We start from the raw sequence: 21498 nt of genomic DNA, 5'->3' as shown, positions 1-21498 counted from the left end.
TGAAAGTAATTTCGACCAACTGGGGCTCTTTACTGAGCACTGACATCGCACACCACACGGGCCTCTAGCATATCGCCTCCATCTCAATGAGAACCGCCGCTGCCGGAATCTAACCCGCGTGTTTCTTTCACGTCAGCAGATGAGCACCATAACCACTGAGCTTCCGCGACGGCGTAACAAAATCTAACGAGCCTTCCGCTGAAATTACAAGTCTCTGAAAGATGTTCAAGTTCAATGTTGTTGTTTTTTTTCAGAATTAACAAGCTTTGGACGGTGAACGAAAGTCAAGATAATGAAGGCAGTCCTGCTGAGGGTAAGTTTCGTAAAATAGAGTTCCTTGCCTCTGTCAGGTTTGTCTGCTGCGGTCACTTTAACCTTATTATTCTCAGATTGAATCAGCGTTAGGCTGTAGATAGAGCATCAAAAGCACTGTTTTACAACGCTATAAAGTGTGGAATGCTGTCGGTACAAGTGCAAACGCGGCTTTTTTTTTTCCCATCGACGGGGGCGGACGGTAAGCCGGTAAGAGAACGGTAAGAGAACGGTAAGCCGGGGACGAAGCGAGACGAGCCAAACCACGGCCAGCCAACACCAGACGCAGCAAAAGAAAAGCAGCGGAGTCAAGGTGAGCTGGGAAGGCGGCTCTCCCAAAATACCTTTTGCTCCGCACGAGGGGAAGAATACAACAGATACACAAACAGAAATCGAAAGACTTAAAGCGGAAAACAATAACCTAAGGAAGGAGCAGGAGCAAACGTGGAGGGAAAACAGACAGCTAAGAAAACAAATTAGCGATCTAATTGCAGAACTACAGGAGATACGGAGCACGGGATTCTCGCCGGTGAGAACACCGACACCCCCGCAACAAATAATAGAGAACCCCCAACACATGGAGGAGATAAACACAACAGAGGATGACTTAAAAACCCTCATGCTATAAATGCAGCAACAAATACAGCAACAACAGCAACAAATGCAGCAACAAATGCAGCAGTTAAAGCAGAAAATAGCCCTGCAAGATCAGAGCTTCCGCAACTACGTCAAAAATCAAACAACACAGAGAACGGTAAACGACGCCAGGGACCGCCTATACAACGAGCGCAGGTTCGGCACAGAAACCCAAGGGAACAATAGTAGCTGCAACACAGCAACATGGCAGAAAGACAACAACTAGAGATTTGGCAATGGAACTGTAGGGGCTACAGGCGTAAGCAGGGGCTCTTGCAGCAATTCATTAGCACTAGGGGAACCCCACCAGACTGAATATTATTACAAGAAACAAATTGTATCCCGACCCTAAGAGGCTACAAATGCCAGGAAAACGGGAAAACAGCGACACTAATTAGCGACAGGATAACGACAATAAATCACGAGGAAATAGCAGATACGCAGTTGGAACACGTGATAACCGAGATAATTCCCAAAAGGAAAAGGAAAGCAAAAAGCACCTTCGTAATAAACATATACAGCCCACCCAAAAACAGGGGTGACTTTATTAAGCTTTTCGCGGAGGCAAAAAAGCTTGTAGGGCAGAATACCCTAATTATAGCGGGAGACTTTAACGCGAGAAGCCCACAATGGGGCAGCAAAAGAGAAGACATAAAAGGGCGGAACATATGCGCAGCAGCAGAAAACACAGGATGCGAGCTACTCACGGATGAGAGCCAGCCCACAAGGCAAGGCAATAGCGTAAGCGTAGACACGTGTCCCGACCTAACCTTCGTCAGAGCAACAAAACAAGCAGAATGGGAAAACACGCAAGAAAACCTAGACAGCGACCACTATATAGTCAGAGTGGCCATAGAAGCTGAAAGCATCAGGAGGAAAATCGGCAAAGCAAAATTCACAGACTGGGATGCCTTCCGTACCCACTGCAGAAGGATTAAAGGCGACATCACATCTTTAGAAGACTGGAGTCAGCAACTCAAACAAATTAGAGACATAAACACCAAAGAAGTGATCCGCACGGAACAGGCACCAGAGGTAGACGGAAGGCTCCTCGGCCTATGGGAGGCAAGAAGAAGCCTTAACCAAACGCTGGAAAAAACAGAAGCTGAACAGGAAACTAAAAAAGAAGATAGCAGAAATCACCAAGCGAGCGGAAGAATATGCAACACAACTGGCTAGACAAGGGTGGCAGCAGTTCAGTACAACACTGAACGGCACCGTAGGGACAGCCAGGACGTGGCAAATCCTCAGAAATCTCATGGACCCATCAAAGAGCAAAGCGGAAAGCAGCAAGTCGATACAAAGACTAATCCATCAATACGAGGGGACAGAGGAACAAATCCAGGCAGTAAAAGAGAAATGCTACGGTAAGGAACACGTGGAGGACTACCGGGGAGAATACCAAGGGAAAGAAAACCAGGAGATGGACAGACCGATAACGAAGGAAGAAGTCATCGAAGCCATAAGGGCAACAACAAAGAACACGGCGGCGGGGGCGGACAAGATCCAGAACGCGTTGATAAGAAACCTCAGCGACGAAGCGATAGAGCAGCTTACGAAATATCTGAACAAACACTGGGAAGAAGGGACTGTTTCGGAAGAATGGAAGCATGCGGAGGTCGTCATGATACCCAAACCAGGCAAGAAACTGCAGATAGAAAATCTCAGACCAATCTCGCTAACATCGTGCCTAGGCAAGCTGTTCGAGAGGATAATCCCCAAAAGAATACAAAGACACCTAGAAGACGGACGATGGTACCCCAACACCATGTTCGGCTTCAGGGAACACCTATCGACACAAGACGTGTTACTACAACTGAAGGAAGAAGTCCTAGAAACAATGCCGAGCAAAGGGGAAAACGTAGTCATGGCCGTCGACATCAAAGGGGCTTCCATGATTGCCCATGCGGCAATCATGGAAGGCATCAACACCACCCACTGCGGAGAGAAAACGCACACCTACGTGAGAAGCTTCCTCACGAACAGAACTGCAACGGTGGGCTTGGGAGACCTGCGAAGCGAAGTCTTCCAAACACCATGCAAAGGAACCCCGCAAGGCTCGGTGATATCACCAGTGCTCTTCAATAAAGCAATGATAATCCTAGCCAGAGAACTTAGTCAGATACAAGGGATTAGACACGCAATGTATGCGGACGACATAACCATATGGGCCAACGAAGGCTCGCTGTGAAGTAAGCAGGAGGCGCTACAAGCGGCAGCCACCTGCATCGAAGAATACACGAAGGGGACTACAATGCTCTACGGAGAAGTCCGAACTCCTCAGAGTAGGAAGGCACCCCACGGAAGCCAGCCTTGAGGTGAAACTGGAAGGGCAGAATATACCGGAACAAAGAATAATAAGAACACTAGGCATGCGGCTACAAAGCAGCAGGAAATTCAGCCGCACACTCAGCCTGCTAAGCAAAGCGGCGGAGCAAGTACGCCGAATGATAAGCAGAGTAGCCAGCAAAAGACACGGCATGAACGAGGAAGACACAATCAGACTGGTGAACAGCCTGATAGTCAGCCGGGTGACATACTCACTACCTAACCACGCAGCAACCAAAGCCGAAAGGGAGCAAGCAGAAACAATCCTCCGCAAAGCATACAAGACAGCACTACATCTACCAAGGAACACGGCCAACGAGAAACTAATGCAGTTGGGGCTCAGCAACACATTCGAGGAGCTGAGTGAATGCCAAGTTAAAGCGCAAGTCCGAAGACTCAGCGACACAAAAACGGGAAGAGCACTTCTGACGAGGTTGGGTCGGGAGACGGAGAACCACCAGAGTAACAGGGCAGACATACCAGATACATTAAGAAGTAACATAAGCATACAACCCATACCCCGCAACATGGACCCAAATCTCCATGCCAGCAGAAGGAAAGCTAGGGCAGAGCACTACGAGAAAATGATAGGACATCGAGACAGAACGGTATATACCGATGCCTCCCCGTACTACGGCGAACATAGAAACAGGATGGCGGCAGTAGTCGTCAACCACCAGGGAGAACACATAACGAGCCTCACAACCAGGGCATCAAGCGTAACAGAGGCGGAGGAGATAGCGATAGCCCTAGCAGTGAAGGAAGGAGATAGGAGGGGAAGATCTCTGAATATCCTAACAGACTCACAGGAAGCGTGCCGAAACTACACAAAGGGTAGGATAGGAAAAACGGCGCTCAGGATCCTCAACGAGGGGGTACCCTCGGGGAGGAGAGAAAAGCGCAATATAATTTGGATACCGGGCCACGCGGAGGTCTGGGGCAACGAAAGAGCGGACGAACTAGCTCGAGGATTTACCATCCGAGCAGGGGAGTCACAAGCCCTGGAGGAGCTCTGGACCGACCGAGGGGCTGGGTATTCTGAAACACTAAGTCTATACAGGGGTCTGAGATACAAATATCCCCCACCACACAAAGAGCTAAGCAAGGAAGAAGCCGCAAAATGGCGGAAATTACAAACAGACTCCTTCCCAAATTTATACATACTAAGCAAGATGTTCCCAACGCAATACCGCGCCACATGCCCCTGGTGCGAAGCGAGGCCAACACTATACCACATAACATGGGAATGCGATAGAAACATATCGTTTCACAAACAAGACACACCAAGTGTGGAGCAATGGGAGAGCCGGCTCACCAGCTGCGAGCTAGAGGCCCAAAGGGCACTCATAGCATACGCAAGCGAGGTGGCCAGACTCAGTGGAGCCCTGGACTAGGGGCCCACCCAAGGCTAAGGAGGCGACCTCAAGACCTGAAGACAACCTCCGCCGCAAGCAAAACTTAAGAAATCAATAAAGTTTTTACTCACTCACTCACTCACTCACTCACTCCCCAACGACAGCTGTAGTCTTCATTCTTTGAATGTCTGAATAAAAACGCACAGTAAAATCGCCGTACTACAGGAACATTCAGGATATGTTAAAGTCGCCATGTGTCTATAGATGACGGTAGATTCACTGAAAATAGGCTTTAAAAGGCAAAAAGAATAATCAAGAGCATAGCCCCTTCTATCCGTCTCCGCAAACATACAGCAGAGCTCCAAAGCCATGGGGACCGGGAGACTCTGAGGCTGAATATCGCTGAAGCTGGTAGTTAATTGAGATCGCGGGCTGTCGCGCAAGGGGCCATCGGGCAGCGCACATTCAGCAGCCGCAGCTTTGGCCCTCCTCGGTTTTCTTTGTAGTTTTTTGTCGGGATTCCTCGAGAGGACGCCACCCCGGCGCCGTTCGAATGGGGTTGCTTTAAAACAGACGTGGTAAAAAGTACACGCGAGAACGGCGGTTAGCTATACTGCACTGTGGCCAAATGCGAAAAGAAGAGGCCTTGCAAGGTCGCGTTCATGCCGCTGCAATGCTGCAAAAGCTAAAGACGAGCCTAAGCCTAGGACAGCCTGCCAAGCGATATTTCTGAAGATCTTTTGCCTGTCTGTGGTTGTTTGTCAGAGAAGTCGTGTTCAACGACGGCACCTGGATGACGCGTGGGTATTGTCGGTACCGTAGTGGATAGCACAGGCGATGACGTGTTTTTGCTGTATAAATATGTTGCATGTGTGAAACAAAATTTGTTGGAAGTTAGCGCTCGTGTTGTTCGTGTCTTCTTGTGTCCTGTCCTACCCTGCGCTATATTATCTCGCTATGATCATGCAGCAACAAGCCCAAAAAGCTACGCTTTTAAAATTTGTTGTCTCTCAGCCTAGGTTTTTTCCCAGCAAAAGATTGAGATACTGTCACATTTAAAACGCTGCGTTCCTATAAGTCAGGGTCGTTTCGTGTCGCGATCATGCGCAGGCTGTCCGCCAGTGCACACGACCTTGTGCTCCGGTGTCGCCACCTATCCCAGCTCCACGCAACGAGTGCGCGCCCTGCTCACCAAGCGCTTGCTGTACTGGTCGCGCTCGCCCATCTCCATCCTCGTCGGCTGGCTCGGCACCGTGGCACTCTTCGTCACCTATTGGGAGCCCATCCGAGCTAGTTCAGAGCAACCGCGTGCCGTGTCGAACCTCGAGGTGCAGAGCAGCGTCCACTTTCGCGGTGGCCACTGTTTCGTACAAGCTGCGCAACCCACAGACTTCACTCGCCAATTCGAGGACCTCGCCAAAAGTGAGGGGGTCTCCGTCACCCCGTTGACGAACGCGACGAAAGAACTGGTGGAATTCGCACGCAAGGACTTTGCCTCGTACTACATGCACTACGCCTACGGTGTGGCTGACACCGGCACCGGGTGAGTGCTGAGCAGGTGGCATCCGAGGAGAGTGCGACGCGATATGCGCACGCGCAGTGTTGCAACGCAAAATGGAGGACTTGAGATCGGGCGGAAGAGTATGGGAACCGACTGCTTACCCACAACCGCATAATCACGAAAGAGAAGTGCCGTCATATGGTAATTGCGCTGAACAAATGTCTGAAAGCAAAATCTAGTTTCCTTTTAAAAGAAAATGCGCTAAGCGAGCTTATTCCGCTCAGTATTATAAATAAAAAAGCCTTTCTCCTCGTAAAAGCAATCTTGCAATGTGATCCAATTACAGTAGTTCCATAATTTACTAAGAAATGGGAATAAATATCATTGTTTTGGCTGTTGCCAGTATCAATGTTGATGTAACGGCGTCTCTCACAGCAACTACACTTATATGACCTGAACCTCGCAAACCACCTTTTCTTGAAAATCACCGTCCTATACCCCTCACTAGCTGCGCAGGTAAATTATTCGAGCATGTCGGGTAACGAAGGCTACAATCACACCTGGTAACCATCAGCTCTTTTTGCATGCACTAACTGCTGCTTCCGACTTACTTTTCGACACGGGGCATAGTAATGCACCTAATGGAAACCGTACTCAACAACCAGACACACAAACAAGCCACCAGACCAGTACTGCACCAGACATACACAAAGCCTTCGACAACGACAGCCACGACGACATCCTACCCATACTAGCAAGAAACTGCGGTACGCGTACATTACGGTCCTGTGTTAAAGGGAATATCAGATCGTGTGGCCTCCGCGCTTCGCGAAACGCTGCCGCTGTGAACTTGTGGGAATTGTCGGCACAAGGTTCATGCACAGTAAACATAGCGGCTGGTCCTTTCGCGCATGCACCTGATGCCGCCCATTCTCGCCGCATCTGGGCAGCACGGCTTCATAAAGTGCAGAGGCCACGCGATCGCATGTTCCGTTTAACACTGGACCGTACTGTGCATGCAAATATGTATATGCATTCCCTTCCCAGTGCACGATCACCTGGGGGTCTTTAACGGGCACTGACATCTCATAGCACACGGACGGAAAAGGTGCCCGTGTGCTGTGCGATGTCAGTGCACGTTGAAGATCTCCAGGTGGTCGAAATTATTCCTGAGTCGTCCACTACGGCAACTCTTCCTTATCTCACTACCTCTTTTATCTCTGCCCTTACGGCTGGAAAGAAGTGCTGCGCAGCTCGGACCCCGCCGTCCAGGCGGGAGCCGTATGCGCGCCTAAGAGGTCGTCGCCAGTTGTCAGCCAACTGCCACCTGGCCCTTCTGCTAAGAATACATGAACCCTTCTTTGCCGGTAATAATGTTTTCTCTCTCTCGCTATACAGCGCGGTTCAGGAGTCCGCCGGGATATGATACGGATACTACGCCATTTCCTTTCCTGAAAAACCAATTTTCACTTTTTTCAAGGATGCTTGGAGCGGTTACGTTACGCACCATCCATTTACCCAACAGCGGCATTCTGCAAGGATCAGTTTTATATCCCCCCCTCCCCCCATTCAATATCACCATCACACCGCTAGCTAAACTTCTTGAACATATACCGAGCCTCCTCCACGCAATTTATGCCGATGGTATCGCACTCAGGTCTGCCATTGGGACACCAGGGCATGCTCAGAACTCTTTGCAACCACACAGTACAAATATTCACACAGTCTGCTGGTTTCAGCGCCCATTAAATCTCAGCTACTTGACGTATCTGCAGCAAAATAAGCCTCAACAACACAACGATACCGACAGAAAAAAAGTTCCAATGCACACACAGTAAGACAACAAAGCGACGTACAGCCTTTGTCAAAAGTTTGGAGCCCAGGGGGTGTGCTTCTGAAGCACACTGTCTGGTTCGTAATGCATCACCAGCGCTCCAAATTTGCTGAAGATAAGAAGATTTCTGGTCCTGCCTCCTCCAATGGGTAGGACTATCACGAATGTTACAGGAGTCCTACTGCGAGGCTTAGAAGCAAACCTCCTGGGCTCTAAACTTTTGACAAAGACTGTACATCACACGTACCGTCATCGCTAAAATAAGCCAAATAACGCATCTCATCATACTTGTCTCCAAACAGAATCGTGGACTCAAGGACAAAGATACTCCAGCGCATCATAGACGCCCTAATCATCAAGAACCCCAGGTGGTCGAAATATCCGGAGCCCTCCACTACGGCGTCTCTCATAGCCTTAGTCGCTTTGGGGCGTTAAACCACATAAACCAAACCAAACTATCAGTAGATTGGCATAACGCCTACCATATCACAACCTCACTAAGGCAAAACGAACTGAACACAATGCTCCGGACAGCTGTCAAGGAAGGGCTACACCTACCTCTACACGCTAACACGACCAGCCTGCTACAACTGGGAGAATATAAAAATTTAGAGGAAACAATTGATGGCCACTAACCAAGTCAGAAACACAGACGCAGAGAAACACCCGCTGGGCTCCACTGATTCAAAATGCTGGGCTACAACCCACCAAATGCACCCCCCTCCCCCCTTAGCTAACGATCCTCTCTCCTCAACCTACAGGTGAAACCACTCCTTCGAAACATGAACCTGGACTACCACAAAGGTCGAAGGAAAGAGCGTTTGTCCTTTCTCACAAAAATACACGACACAAAAGACGCTATATATTGACGCGAAATCGCACCCCGAATCCCAGCCACCCAAACTGCCGCCTACCTGGACGCCAGCACTACCCGTGGAACAGCAGCCCTCAGAACCAAGAAGATCGCAGAGGAAGCCTGCCCATATCTATGTCTACAGCACACATCTGCATCCTGCTCACAGACCACACGAACATCTGTACAGACTACCGAACAGCATACAGGCTTTTCTGTAAGGGCACCGTTTCTTCATATTCAGCTCACGTACTATATACGCTACGTGCCTCATTGCAAGTAATCTCCATTATATGGGGCCCTGGGCATGAGGACATCCCTGGAAATGAGCGCTATCATGCGTTTGCTGACATGGTCAAACCACAAGGTCGCACCCAAAGGGACCGCTCGACTACTGCACCGTCAAAGAGCACTACAGGCAAAGGCAAAGCTGTATCGTATACCCTTCTCATCATTCCGGACTAGACCGCTTACAAAGCACCTATTGGAGACAACTTCAAACAAACTCATTCCCGTCCCCTCGGTGTGCCCAAATTTCCACCCCACCTTCTTTCCTTCGTACCCTACCACTCACGAAGCCAGTTCCCCCCCCCCCCCCCCCCCCCCCCGCTCTGTAGCAGTACATCCGGGAATATCCACATCCAATCTGTGTCCCATTCATTTACTCAATGGAGACTGGAGAGCGCCTTTCTGGTCAAACCAGCCTGTGAACAGCTCAAGCTGATCGACCGCGCGAGGCAAGAGGGGAGCGCCAGAAGGCTCTTGGACTGAGAACACCGGCCAAGAAAGTGTTAAGCCTTTCTGTAAAATAAAGGTTATTCTTTCTCTCATTTCCATTTCTGCCGACTGACTCCGACACTTTTGAAAAAGGGGTCGAGAAGCCTGTCCAATTTTCCGTGTGGCATAATGATGATTAAGTTTTTATGACGCAAGGACTGCCTTGGCCAACGTGGGCCGTGGCACAAGCTAGTTGGGTCTAGTCCAGGTCGGGTCAGATACCCATTTTTGAAGCATTTCTCCCTAGAGAAGCTGAACACCAGTCCAGAGGAAACATTGTACCGATTGGAAACCGGTCGGTACCTGAAAGTACTGGGTATCAAACCCTGCACCTATAACATACAAGGCGAATGCTTAAGTGACTGAGCCACCTCTGCGATCTTTTCAAGTGAAACATGTGAAGCAACTGCCGACGGACCCGATATAAAGTCACACCACCTGCCAAAATCCGCTTCCCCTTATTGTTGTTTGAATCAGTTGGCTTCCATTGCCAATGCCCTTTTTTGCTGCTCTAAGAGTTCAGTGAGTTAGTTTTTCCTCTTTTTTTTTTGCAAATTACACGTCGAAAAAAGCTAAGAAAATTGATATTGCTTTGCTTGCCTGCCATCATGTAACACGTGGCAGTGAACACCAAAATCGGGTGGGGTAGATTTTTAACAGGGGAGCAATTACTCTTTGGAAACCACCCAAGCGCAGCCATACTACTACAAATGAAAGGTGTGCAGCTTTCCCGGAAAATTCGTAGCTAAAGAGAAATTCGTCTTGGTGCGGGGTTCGAACTCGGGACCACCGTTTCACCGGAGCAATCGCTCTACCAACTGAGCTAACCGGGACGGCCAGCTTATGGTAGGGCGAGAGTGAATTGATCAATTACTGCAAGTGGGAACAGTGTTGGTGAAATGTTTAGGGGAAACCCTCAAGGTGGAGTATTTTCGTAATAGATCAATTACTCACTGAAAGCCACCGGTGAGTGGTGGGTTGATGCCAATGAGTAATTACTCCCTTGTTACAATTCTGAACGTCCGGAAGAGCCTATTTATTTTATATGGCCGTCGGAAACAGTTTGGTGTGACCGCAGAAAGCATTTAATAGGTCTGACGTAATCAGGAATCTTTTGCGCAAAGCGAGACAAGACACGAGGCAGAAACACGCACACACCCACTAGTGCAAACTTTCAAAGTTTTACAGCGAAGAGGGAAAGTTGGTCATGATAATTAGTGTTCGCTCAACCTCTCGATGCCCTCTATTAGTTACTCAGAATTCCAAGCTTAAAATAGTTTCATAGAGTTGCGCGGAGTTTGCTTCTGGCGCCCCACAGACGACTAAACATGTTGATATTACGGACAGTTAGGCTACACCAGTGTACATTTCCTTCAAATTTTGGAAATCAAGAAATTTTAGCACCAAAAATATGCGCTTATCCTCAAGCTTGAAAAAAAAAAAAACCTCTACCGAGAAAGTTCACCGAAAAAGACAACACAAGTCCTGTGAACAGAAATTTACTACTGCAGAACAAGAAACTTGCCTCATATATATGTCTACACTCTTCGGTCTTCGATGTGCTGACTTTGTGCCAGGAGGACAGCCACTCGATGGCCAACCACTAGCCGCGGAGGGCGCACCGAGAACGTGTCATTGCAATCGCATATAATAAAGAAACATTGACGCACTGACAAGCCGCTGCTGAGAACGGCGGTCGATCACTTAGCCACAGTCAGCGGGTACGCTCCGTTTGCTCGAAGCGCCGTTGAGAGCGCTGCAAGTTGGTAGCGCACGAGCGCAGTTACGTGGTATGTTTTCATATTTTGCGGGCTTTCTTTAGATGCCGGAAAAAAGGACCCCGTAGGAGATACGATGCTACAATAAACTGGATCGGTTGTTTATAAACCTACTCTGCAACTTAACGAAACGGTCTTCGCACTAAAATGACTATTTAAAAATTTGCATAATTCATCTTAGTTAATTAACTTGTTAAGCGCAATAAAAAAATATGAGGAGCGCCACGTGATGGCGAACAATGTGTCGTTGGTTTCAGCGGGCTGCGGTTTACCGCCGTTTTTAAATCGTTGGTTCAAGTTACGTGAAACGCCCATGTTTAAAGGCGAACGACATTTATAGGATTGTCTGGAGTGGCGGTGCTGCGCTTGCTATGTGCGTCAAACGGCCGCTTGATGACGTCGTGCATCGCTGGAATTTTACGAACCGTCTACGAGTATAAACTATTCCGCACACGCCGCCGGCTTTTCTCATAATGGGACTAGCAATACTTTCGTATTAAAAGGAACAAGAGCGTTTATCATTTATGATTATAGTAATCAACTATTGAATACTTCCGCTGTTCCATTTATGTTTAAGCTATCTGTGCATGCTTAAATCAAAACTGTGACGTCATATGGTGACAATTAGGCCGTGCCGCCCAACACTTATGACCATACGTAAAACATTGCAAACGAGACAAGGACGCAAGAATACATGTCGCACACGCAGGCACTGAATCTTCGTCCCTGTATTGTTTGGGCTGTTTTCGATATGTGCAACAGCCAGCTCGCTTGATATTATAACTTACTTATGACCCCCCCCCCCCCCCCTCCCCACCACTATTGGCAAATATTTTCTAACCCTTTGCAATCTGAGCAGTACCCTCGTCCTGAGCTTTCAGCATTTCGCAGTATTTCGCGGCGGGGCAAGTGCATCGCTCCTAAATACCGTGTTATACGATAATTAGTATATCGGTAAGCATGTTATACCAAGACTTCCGACCAAGATTGCCCTTTTCGCACATTGCGTATACAGTATACTCGAGTTTTCGTTGCGCTTCTACGGCGCAGGGTGGAAGGCTGGTACAACCAAGCGAGTCCCGTGTCACTCAACGTCCTGCTCAACCTCATCGACACGGCCTTGTTGCGCGCTGGCTCTGACACGCCCAAGGCCCGCTTCAGCACCAGCCTGTCCTTCCACAGCGGAGGGCAGACGGCGCAGTACGTGAGGGAGGAGCCGAATGCGTCGCCACTGGAGGTCAAGAGAAGGGACGCTCTCTCCAAGATGATTTCCAACAGACAGCGGTGGCCCGGCTTGCTGCCCGGCATCCTGTGCCTGACGCTGTGCTGCATTGTCCACTACCCCGTCGCGGAATCGCTGAGCGGGATGCGGGAGCTGCAGCTCATGACCGGCGTCTCCGGCCCCCTCTACGTCGCCTCGCACTTCCTCTTCGATCTGCTCTTCCAATACCTGGTGCCCTTTGTCACGTGCTTCGCCATCTACTCCTTGAGATATGCGGACCTGCAGGCCAGCACGATTGGTGATTCGTTGCTTCAAAGCATGATTCATCATCATCATCATCATCACCAGCCTGACTACGCCCACTGCAGCGCAAAGGCCTCTCCCCTCTGTCTCCAGTTAACCCTCTCCTTTGAGAGCTGCGGCCACCCTATCCACGCAAACTTCTTTATCTCATCCGTGTCCACCTAACTTTCTGCCGCCCCCTGCTACGCTTGCCTTCTCTTGAGATCCACTCCGTCACTCTTAAGGACCAGCGGTTATCTTGCCTTCGCTTTACACGCCCTGCCCAAGCCCAATTCTTTCTCTTGATCTCGACTAGGAAAGTAGCGGAGCGTATAATTGTCAGGCGAAGTAAACACACGGGTAGACGGTTAAACCACACCGCCATGCCGCAAAAACCGGAATCAAACTGCGCTCGGCACGTGAGAAGCACAACGCTTTCTCCACGGGCTATGTATAGCGAAGGTATTGCGAAACAAGAAAGCTAACGTGAACTCGGGTGAATTTGCCATTACATCGTGATTTGCTAGTAATCTCAAGGCGCAGCGGTTCGTGCACTCTAAACACAGATGCACCTATATGGGAGTAAAATGGGAGTACGCTGGCCTCTAGCGCACACAATTTTTAGAAGAGTGTGCTAGAGGGCAACTTTACTCCCTGTTTACACCTTTCTTTTTACAGTGTACCCCGCACGCTATGTGGCATCGTTGAATGGGTTGGCTGCCCAATGTTGGGCGAACATTTGCGTGCCAGCGACATAATTTCGTTGCTCTTACGCTGACAAATTAACCGCAAAACGCTCCATATACTCTAAACACGAATAGGCTTTCATGCAAGTAAAAAGAGAGTGGGATGTCATTTAGCGCGATCCCTTCTTAAAAGGGACTGCGCTGGACGACAGTTTACTCCCTTTTAACACATTTCTCTTTAGAGTGTATAGGCGTCGCTTGAGGCTTAAAAAGTTTTTCTGTACGTTGGGCCGTACTTTGCGGAGCGTGTTATGTGTAGAAATTTTGATTTGCTGCCTCGGTTGGTAGGGAAGTCATAGAGCACTGTTACAGATCGGCATATCTGACGTGAAATGTCAAACGAGGTTCATTTGTCATTCGTCGTACACCACTGTAGGAAAATATAACTTTGTATAAACGAGATATCAGATACCATGGATTTCAATGGCAGCTTCCACTGAGAGCTGTTGTTTCTTGGTTATATTGATTATTTCGTTGTAAATAGCTTTTTAGAAAAAAGTTTTACTGCTGTCCACAGCTTTATACATAGAAGTGCGCAGGTAGCGAAATTCATCGTCTTAAAATTCACCCTGCAATGGTGTTTTTTTATTTCAACTCCGCCCCTTTGAGTGATTGGTGACGTTCATTTTCTGTACTACGCAACCTAGGTACGTAGGAATACTTTGTTGAAGTAAAGGGTGTGCCCTAGCTAGACGTCGAATCAGTATTTCGCAACTCAAATAGCACGTGTTAGCGTCCTGGTTCTTGATAATACGGGTCATCTGGAGCCGCGCAGCTGTGCGCTGGTGGCAGAATGTGCAGCGTACATAGCAAAAAGACTTTGAGCGGTCACCCTTATCAAGTAGGGTGAGACGGAAAATAAATTTTTAGAGTTGGAGCTGTACTCCTCGGGGTATAACTTCCGATTTCGATGTGGATGAGACAATGACCTTCAAGGCCTCACAAGGTCAAACCGAACTTAACGGCGTGGTGCGGCCCAAGCTATGACTATGACTATTAGGTACCTGACCTTGACCTTGACATTTGATTTGAGACAGCGGGCATCGCGTCGACAATGACCTTCAATGTTTCACAAGGTCAAACCGAACTTAACTCCTTGGTTCTGTGGCCTAAGCTATACTACCATGACGACGTGATCATGACTATGACTATTGGGTACCTGACCTTGGCCTTGACAATTGATTTGAGACTGTAGGCACCGCATCGACAATGACCTTCAGTGCCTCACAAGGTCAGTGCCTCACAAGTGGCTCACAAGGCCACAAGGAAATCATATAACTATGGCCATTTTGACATTCGCCTTGACCCTTGACATTTGATTTCAGACAGTGGAGACTATACTTAAAGGGCAGCTGCATCACTTTTTTGAGAATTTTGCGATATTCAAGGATTAAAATCTATGTAGGCTGTAGGTAAAGCATGCCAAGTGGTTTTGCACTAGCATTTAAAATAGTGACGTAATCGACGATTTAAAATTGCGCTTCTCCTCAGTGCACCTGAGGAGTGCAGGAAAACTCAGCGTGACGTCAAAGAAGGTATTATTTCAAATTACCGCGGTCGTCAGCCACACCCTGCCCTGACGCGTTAGAAGCTGCCAAACAACTCTCGGCAGGGTTCGCCTTCGGTGGCGTTGGTTTTTTTCCTTGAAAGCAGCCGTTTGTGCGTTGGAAATGTACCGATACCTTCGATGACGTCATCATGCGCCCCCCACTTGGCGTTGTGCGCTGCGGAGAAGCTTGAAGGGCGGCCGGAGTTTAATCGGCAATTACTTCACTATTTCAAGCGCTAGCCCAAAAATACTTCGCATGCTTTACCTCCAAGTTACACACATTCGACCCTCTTAAGCTCATTGATTTTTAAAACCTATGCAGTTTCCCTTTAACAGAGCTGTCACTCGCACGACAAAGTTCAAGCCGCGTTGAACTCCAGCCATTTTTACTTCTCTGTTTCCGTTGACTGCAAAATGTCTGGAAGAATTTTTTTTGTGGCGTGTGAAATATTTTGTTTCGTTCTTCGTTTCTCTATGGTGCTATACAATGGCACAGTTTCTCCCTTGCTAAGAATAAATTGTGAAGAAGTTGGGAGAGGCTGAATATTTTTTATTACTTTCCTGTTTTAGAAGTGTGAGTAATATCTGGGAGCAATTATTTTTTTCACGGGTAGAAAATTATTTGTGTTTCGTCTTTTACAGTGCTACAACAATACAATTCCTCCTTCGCTGAAGATAAATTGCTGACAGTGCTCCCTGTATTTTTTTCCAGCGGCCCTGTACGTGTTCGTGCTGGCGTTCGCCCCAATGGCAATATTAGAAGCCTACATGTTGGCGGAAGTACTTCAATCAGAGGGTGCGGTCAACCTGTGGGCCAGCGTGCTCTTCTTCATTGGAGGTAATTAAATATGCCGATATTTTGGCGACAGAATACGCGGCAGCGTTAACGAATTCTGTGCTTTCTGTCATGGCAAACGTTACACAAGGCGACATCGCATGTTTTACTGCCATGGCAGGCTTTCTTTCCGAGTGTACTAATTGGGATAGTTTGTTAAACCTGACAGGACCTTCAGCGTGAGGCGATAATATTGCATATAGTAATGCAGCATAGATATACAAATTCAGGGTTTCAGCTTGCCTAGCTTTGAGTATGTGATGCCGTGAATTGTAACTGGTTGTTTTAAGTGCTGAAAACATGAACGTACAGCGGAACCTGGATCTATCGAACTCGAAGCGGATCGAAAAGTTCGTTATATCAATAAGCCAATGCAAAAAATTGGCAGCGGCTTAGCTCGACTGTGCCATGTTGGGTTTGGGATGCCCCCCCCCCCCCCCCTGCCTTGTGGATTAAGGCAGCTCGCGGTTCCCCTCCTGCCTAAGTGGATTAAGGCAGCGACCTTCCAGGACCGTGCGACCATGGTCGCAGTGGCGAAGGTCAAAGACCGCCGAAGGCCGAAGATGCGGCGACGATGGCGGCGTTCCGTGGCCGAGTCGACCCTCGGGTCAACGAGGAGTTGCGGGAGGCCCACCTCGTGAACCAATATACGCGGCTATCGCAGACGGTGCCTGGGCGCCGCCTGCTAAACCGCTTACACATCCAACACACATGCATACCAGAGGGGACGGAGAACATCCCGGTGCTGTGGCGCCACATGCTCTTGGTCGCTCCGCTCCCGCGTAACATGGACATGGCTTCACATGAAGGCAGACGACAAGCGCGGGTTCGCACGCTTGAGAGGCAATATGGTTATAAAGAGGGCGTCTATTACGTGGACATCACAGGGCCGTCGCCCGCGGGATTCTTCACGGCTGCCGTAGTCCACCAGGGAATGAATGTCGATGGGCTATCTTTTCGAGCCCCAAATTCAACACGAGCGGAGGAAGTCGCAATAGCTCTCGCTGCCGCCGATCCAAAATCGAAAACGGTAATCACAGACTCTCGCCGGGCCTGTGAACATTATCTTGCAGGCGAAATATCACCTCTTGCCTCGCAAATTCTAAGACGCGCTCTCGCCGATCCAACTCGCACAAAAGTGATCTGGGCTCCTGGCCACCAGGGTCTACGAGGCAATGAGGCCGCTGATGCGGCCGCCCGAGCGCTCACACACCGGGCTCCTCATCCTAGCTCTCATGGCTCAGAAGCTCATAAACCGCTTCTGCGGTTCCGCGAAATCCTAATTTATTATTTCGACAGCCACCGTCTCTACTCGGCACCCGCCAAGGGGCTGAGTAAGGCGGAGGAGCGAACTCTGCGGCGCCTGCAGACAGGAACCCTTCTCTGTCCTGCAATAGCAAAACACTTCGATCCGAACACAGATGGGCGCTGCCCGCACTGTGGAGAGATCTGCGATATCTTTCACATGGTGTGGGCATGTACTCAGAATCCTCACCTTCCCCCCTCCCCCACCCCCACCCGAGAGGCATGGGAGACTGCCCTCCTCAACTGCTCCACACTGGAGTCCCAAAGGGCTCTGGTCAAGCGGGCGCGAGACGGGGCCTCGTCATGCGGTGTCCCGGACTAAGGATACCGACCATGCAGCAGGGTTTTTTTTTTTTTTACCCTCAAGCTCTCTTTGATTAAAGTTTTTCACCATCACCACCATCTACCCTCTCCCATCAACCGAGCTGCGGGAGAGCCCCACGGCCCAGCGCCGCCCTGCCGTGGGCGGTATCAACAGTATCCACAACGGTCCGTCTGATTGGACACGTCATTCTTCGAACTATTTCCCCAGACAGGGATCTGGGGAATCCATGCGCTATTTAACCGGCTGTTGTTTTGAGACTCCAGAGCACTCCTGTTGACTCCTGAAGACGTTCTCTTTCACTGAGAATCCCTCTCAGTTACCCCTTTTTGTAAATAATGTAAATATTCCTGCATAAAGTTCTCTCCTTCCTTGTTTTTCTCTTCGTAACCCCGTCTCCCGCCTTCCTCGTCCCTTCTCCGGCCCGACCACGCTCACCTGATCCTAATAGCCAGGATATACGTAGTGAACGCAGGCATGCGACACAGCTGTCGAGCGAGCGGAGGCGAGCGCAACGACAAGGCAAGCGTTGTGATTTCATACCAAACAGCGGCGGCGGCTCCGAGGCGAGGCGCGCGGTGTGACGTCATGCCAGATGGCGCGGCAATCGCAGGGCGTCCGCCAGCTGTGGCGGTTGCTAGGCAACGGCTCAAGGTCGGTCTCTGTGCCTCCTCGGAGCACCGGCACATTGAAACCGCAAGTTCGTGGCCAATGTAGCCTTCGCTACAAAAATACGTTACATAAGCTTATCCGTAAGCTGGAAGCTAACATACGTTGTCCTAGAGCTACTATAGGCAGTTTTAGCTGAGCGTTTTTACGGCCAGCGGGGCGGAGCGGGCGAGCGGATACACCAGCGGAGACGCGCGCGAGAAAACAGTTTTAGCCGGGCGGATCACCCGTCTTCTTGGGCGCACTAGAGTCGAATTTGCTCTGCTGCTCCACCTATAGGTCCCAATTCGAGTTAGAGTGAAAAGAATATCAATTAAGGCAGCTAATAATGCGCAGAAACTATTTAGTAAAGATATATTCTGTGTTTTTAACTATTTATTGGGTAAATGTTGCGTTTTAGATGTACAAAAGAGGTTTCCATCTTGAATACCCATACACGCCCGCGCGCTCTTACGCACGCTCGCGCGCTGCCTATAGCTCCGCTGGAGAGGGCTTCCCAGCGGGCGTAAGCTTCGCTGCGTAAAAACGCTGGCCGGCCCAGCGACGTACGCATGCGCAGTGGCGTCTGCGTTCGTCCGCTCCTCTCCGCTGGCCGTAAAAACGCTCAGCTAAAACTGTCTACTGACTTGCCACCCGCCGGCGTGTGGGCAGCACACCGCTCGCTAGGAGTTGCTAGGCCTAACCTGCTTCGCACCGAACCGTAGCCGTCAGGGCTTCGTAACTGCCTATCATAAGATGTGTAACACTGTTACCAGTACGCTAGAGATGAAAAACCTGCTAATTAAAACCAGGGCACCGTTGGTTTTCGCGACGCCTTCGGGATCGAAGCAAGCGATGCATACTATGCGAAGGCTAGGTTTTAGTTAATCGGGTGGCTCCAGTGCATGAAAGCGATGTGGTTTGGAAATTTCTTCAAAAGACCGAACTGCATCCTCAAGCCCAACCCACGTGCACCTTAGTTGTCACGTTGTTTAACCCACCGCGGTAGCTCAGTGGCCCAGGCCGTGAGATAAGTCCTGGACGCGGCTGCCGCATTTCGATGGAGAGGGGATACAAAAAATTCAGGGGGGCACTTTGTTGCTGCATTGTCACTGCGGTGTTGCGGCCTCTGTCACTGATGTGTGGTTAAGATGTTAATTAAGTACACAATTATTTGTGGATCTCTTAAATGCTGGAGACACTGGAATCCGTTTGGGAGGCATCCGTCTTATTCGTCGACGCCTTTTTGCAAACACTGTCCAGTGTCCTAGACAAGGAGATCTACATACGAGGGGGTACCCAAAAGAAACCGGAGTAAATTTTTTGGTTGGCAAAGCTTCTGTGGTACCGCGTTTTGCCACTAGGAGCGCATAGAACGAACATTCCAGAGTCAATAAGCCGAGTGCCTTCGTTGAAGGAGGTCAGACTAGTTTAGGCAGAGTTTTAGAGTGACGACTGTTTTGTGTGAATGTCGTTTTTGCAATGGCTGATTTTCGTGAACAGCGTGCGCCGGTGAAATTTTGTTTTTTGCCCGGAAAAAGTTGAATGGAAACTCATGAAATATTAAGAAAGACGTTCAAGGACGATGCTATGGGGACAACTCAAGTGTTCCTGAATCGAATCCTGAATCAAAGCAGCAATCATGCCAATGGAAAACTTCAAATTCACCTCGCCTCAAGAAAGCTCGTCAGGTGAAACCAAACCTCAAAACAATGCTGATTTGTTTTTTCGACGACGTGAGAGGAGTCGTCCACTGAGAATTTGTTCCGCAGGGTCAGAGAGTTAGCCAGGCTTTCTGCTTGGATGTTTTGAAAAGATTGGGCAACAGTGTGCGGTGGAAGCGGCCAGATTTGTGGTGGTCGGGTGACTGGTTTTTCCATCATGGCAATGCCCCTGCTCACACAGTTCTGTCTGTACGACAATTTTGGACCAAAAATGGCATGACCCCTATTCCTCAACCCTCATACTCTCCCGACCTTGCCCCGTGCTACTTTCTTTGTTTCCTAGAATGAAAAAATAGGTGACTGGAAAGCGTTTCGCTGATGTTACTGAGGTGAAGAAAAAAACGACGGAGGCACTCTAAAGCATCACAAAAGATGAATTTAAACAATGTTTTGAAAAAGGGAATGAAAGATTCGACAAGCGTATCATTGCAAGTGGGGAATACTTTGAAGGAGATTGAAGGTCTGTGCTTAAAATGTGAACAAATAAGTTCAAACAAAAATAAGTCCGGTTTCTTTTGGGTACCCCCTCGTATGCGTTGGCAGTAAGTAGCGTAGCCATTAGCACGCTCAGCTGTGGATGGTGGTTTGAATCTCATCGTGCACAAAGATTTGTTTTCTGGTCTGACTAGAAAAGCGTGACACCTCTGCTGACAACCTTCTGTCGACAACGATGAGGCATTAAAGGCTTTCGCCTTAAAGCGAGCCTGTGCTGTACGATTTCAGTGCACGTTGCCTCGGGGCTGCCTCGGATCTACAGTCGGCGTTTTGCGTTTTAAGATCGGCTTCATCTGAGCAGGTTTATGCATAGTCTGCGTGGCGTAGGATTGAGAATAGACGAAAGCACATGTGTGGAAACGTAGGACAACGCTGAGGCTATCAACGAAGCTATGTTCCTTTCTTGCCTTCCTCAATGACGCATTGTTCCAAAAACTATTGTTTATTATTTTCGCGGGGTGAACGGGTGCGTGCGCACAAGTTGGCAACAACGAGAAATTTTTTCTTCTAGACAGCCTTAGCTGCAACAAAAGAACGAACTGCTTTTGTACATGTGCGTACCATTTTCTAGATCATCATCATCAACAGCAGCAGCAGCCTGACCTCGCCCGCCCTAGGACAAAGGCCTCTCCCATGTCTCTCCAATTAACCCTGTCCTTCGCCAGCTCAGGCCGCCCTATCTATCACCGCAAACTTCTTAATCTCATCCGCCAACCTAACTCTCTACCGTCCCCTGCTACGCTTGTCTTTTATTGGAATCCATTCCATTACCCTTAAGGACCAGCGGTTATCTTGCCTTAGCATTACATGCCCTGCCAAAGCCCATCTCTTCCTCTTGATTTCGACTAGAATGTTATTAACGCGCGTTTGTTCCCTCACCCTATCGGCCCACTTCGTGTTTCTTAGCGGTACAGCTATCATTTTCCTAAGCCGCGGTGGCTCAGTGGTTATGGCGCTCGGCTGCTGACCCAAGCGACGCGGGTTCGATGCCACCAG

The 21498-nt window shown here is 49.2% G+C and overlaps 1 protein-coding gene and 1 pseudogene across 1 annotated transcript in view; both read left to right on the top strand.

Moving 5' to 3' along the window:
• The window catches only part of LOC149366872 (phospholipid-transporting ATPase ABCA3-like), an 83648-nt gene that overhangs the window by 41242 nt on the left and 20908 nt on the right, over positions 1-21498 (top strand). The window contains exons 14-17 of the mRNA XM_089572120.1: positions 255-313; positions 5742-6174; positions 12425-12894; positions 15886-16011. Coding sequence (XP_089428246.1) covers positions 255-313; positions 5742-6174; positions 12425-12894; positions 15886-16011 — 1088 coding nt within the window. The remainder of the gene's footprint in view (positions 1-254; positions 314-5741; positions 6175-12424; positions 12895-15885; positions 16012-21498) is intronic.
• Positions 3429-4443, top strand: LOC149366873 (uncharacterized; annotated as a pseudogene).

The sequence above is a fragment of the Amblyomma mixtum genome, chromosome 1 (assembly GCF_055824585.1).
Source record: "Amblyomma mixtum isolate Tamu chromosome 1, ASM5582458v1, whole genome shotgun sequence".
Classification (NCBI taxonomy): Eukaryota; Metazoa; Arthropoda; class Arachnida; order Ixodida; family Ixodidae; genus Amblyomma; species Amblyomma mixtum.
Note: the sequence above shows the minus strand (reverse complement) of the source record. Positions and strands in the feature narration are given on the sequence as shown.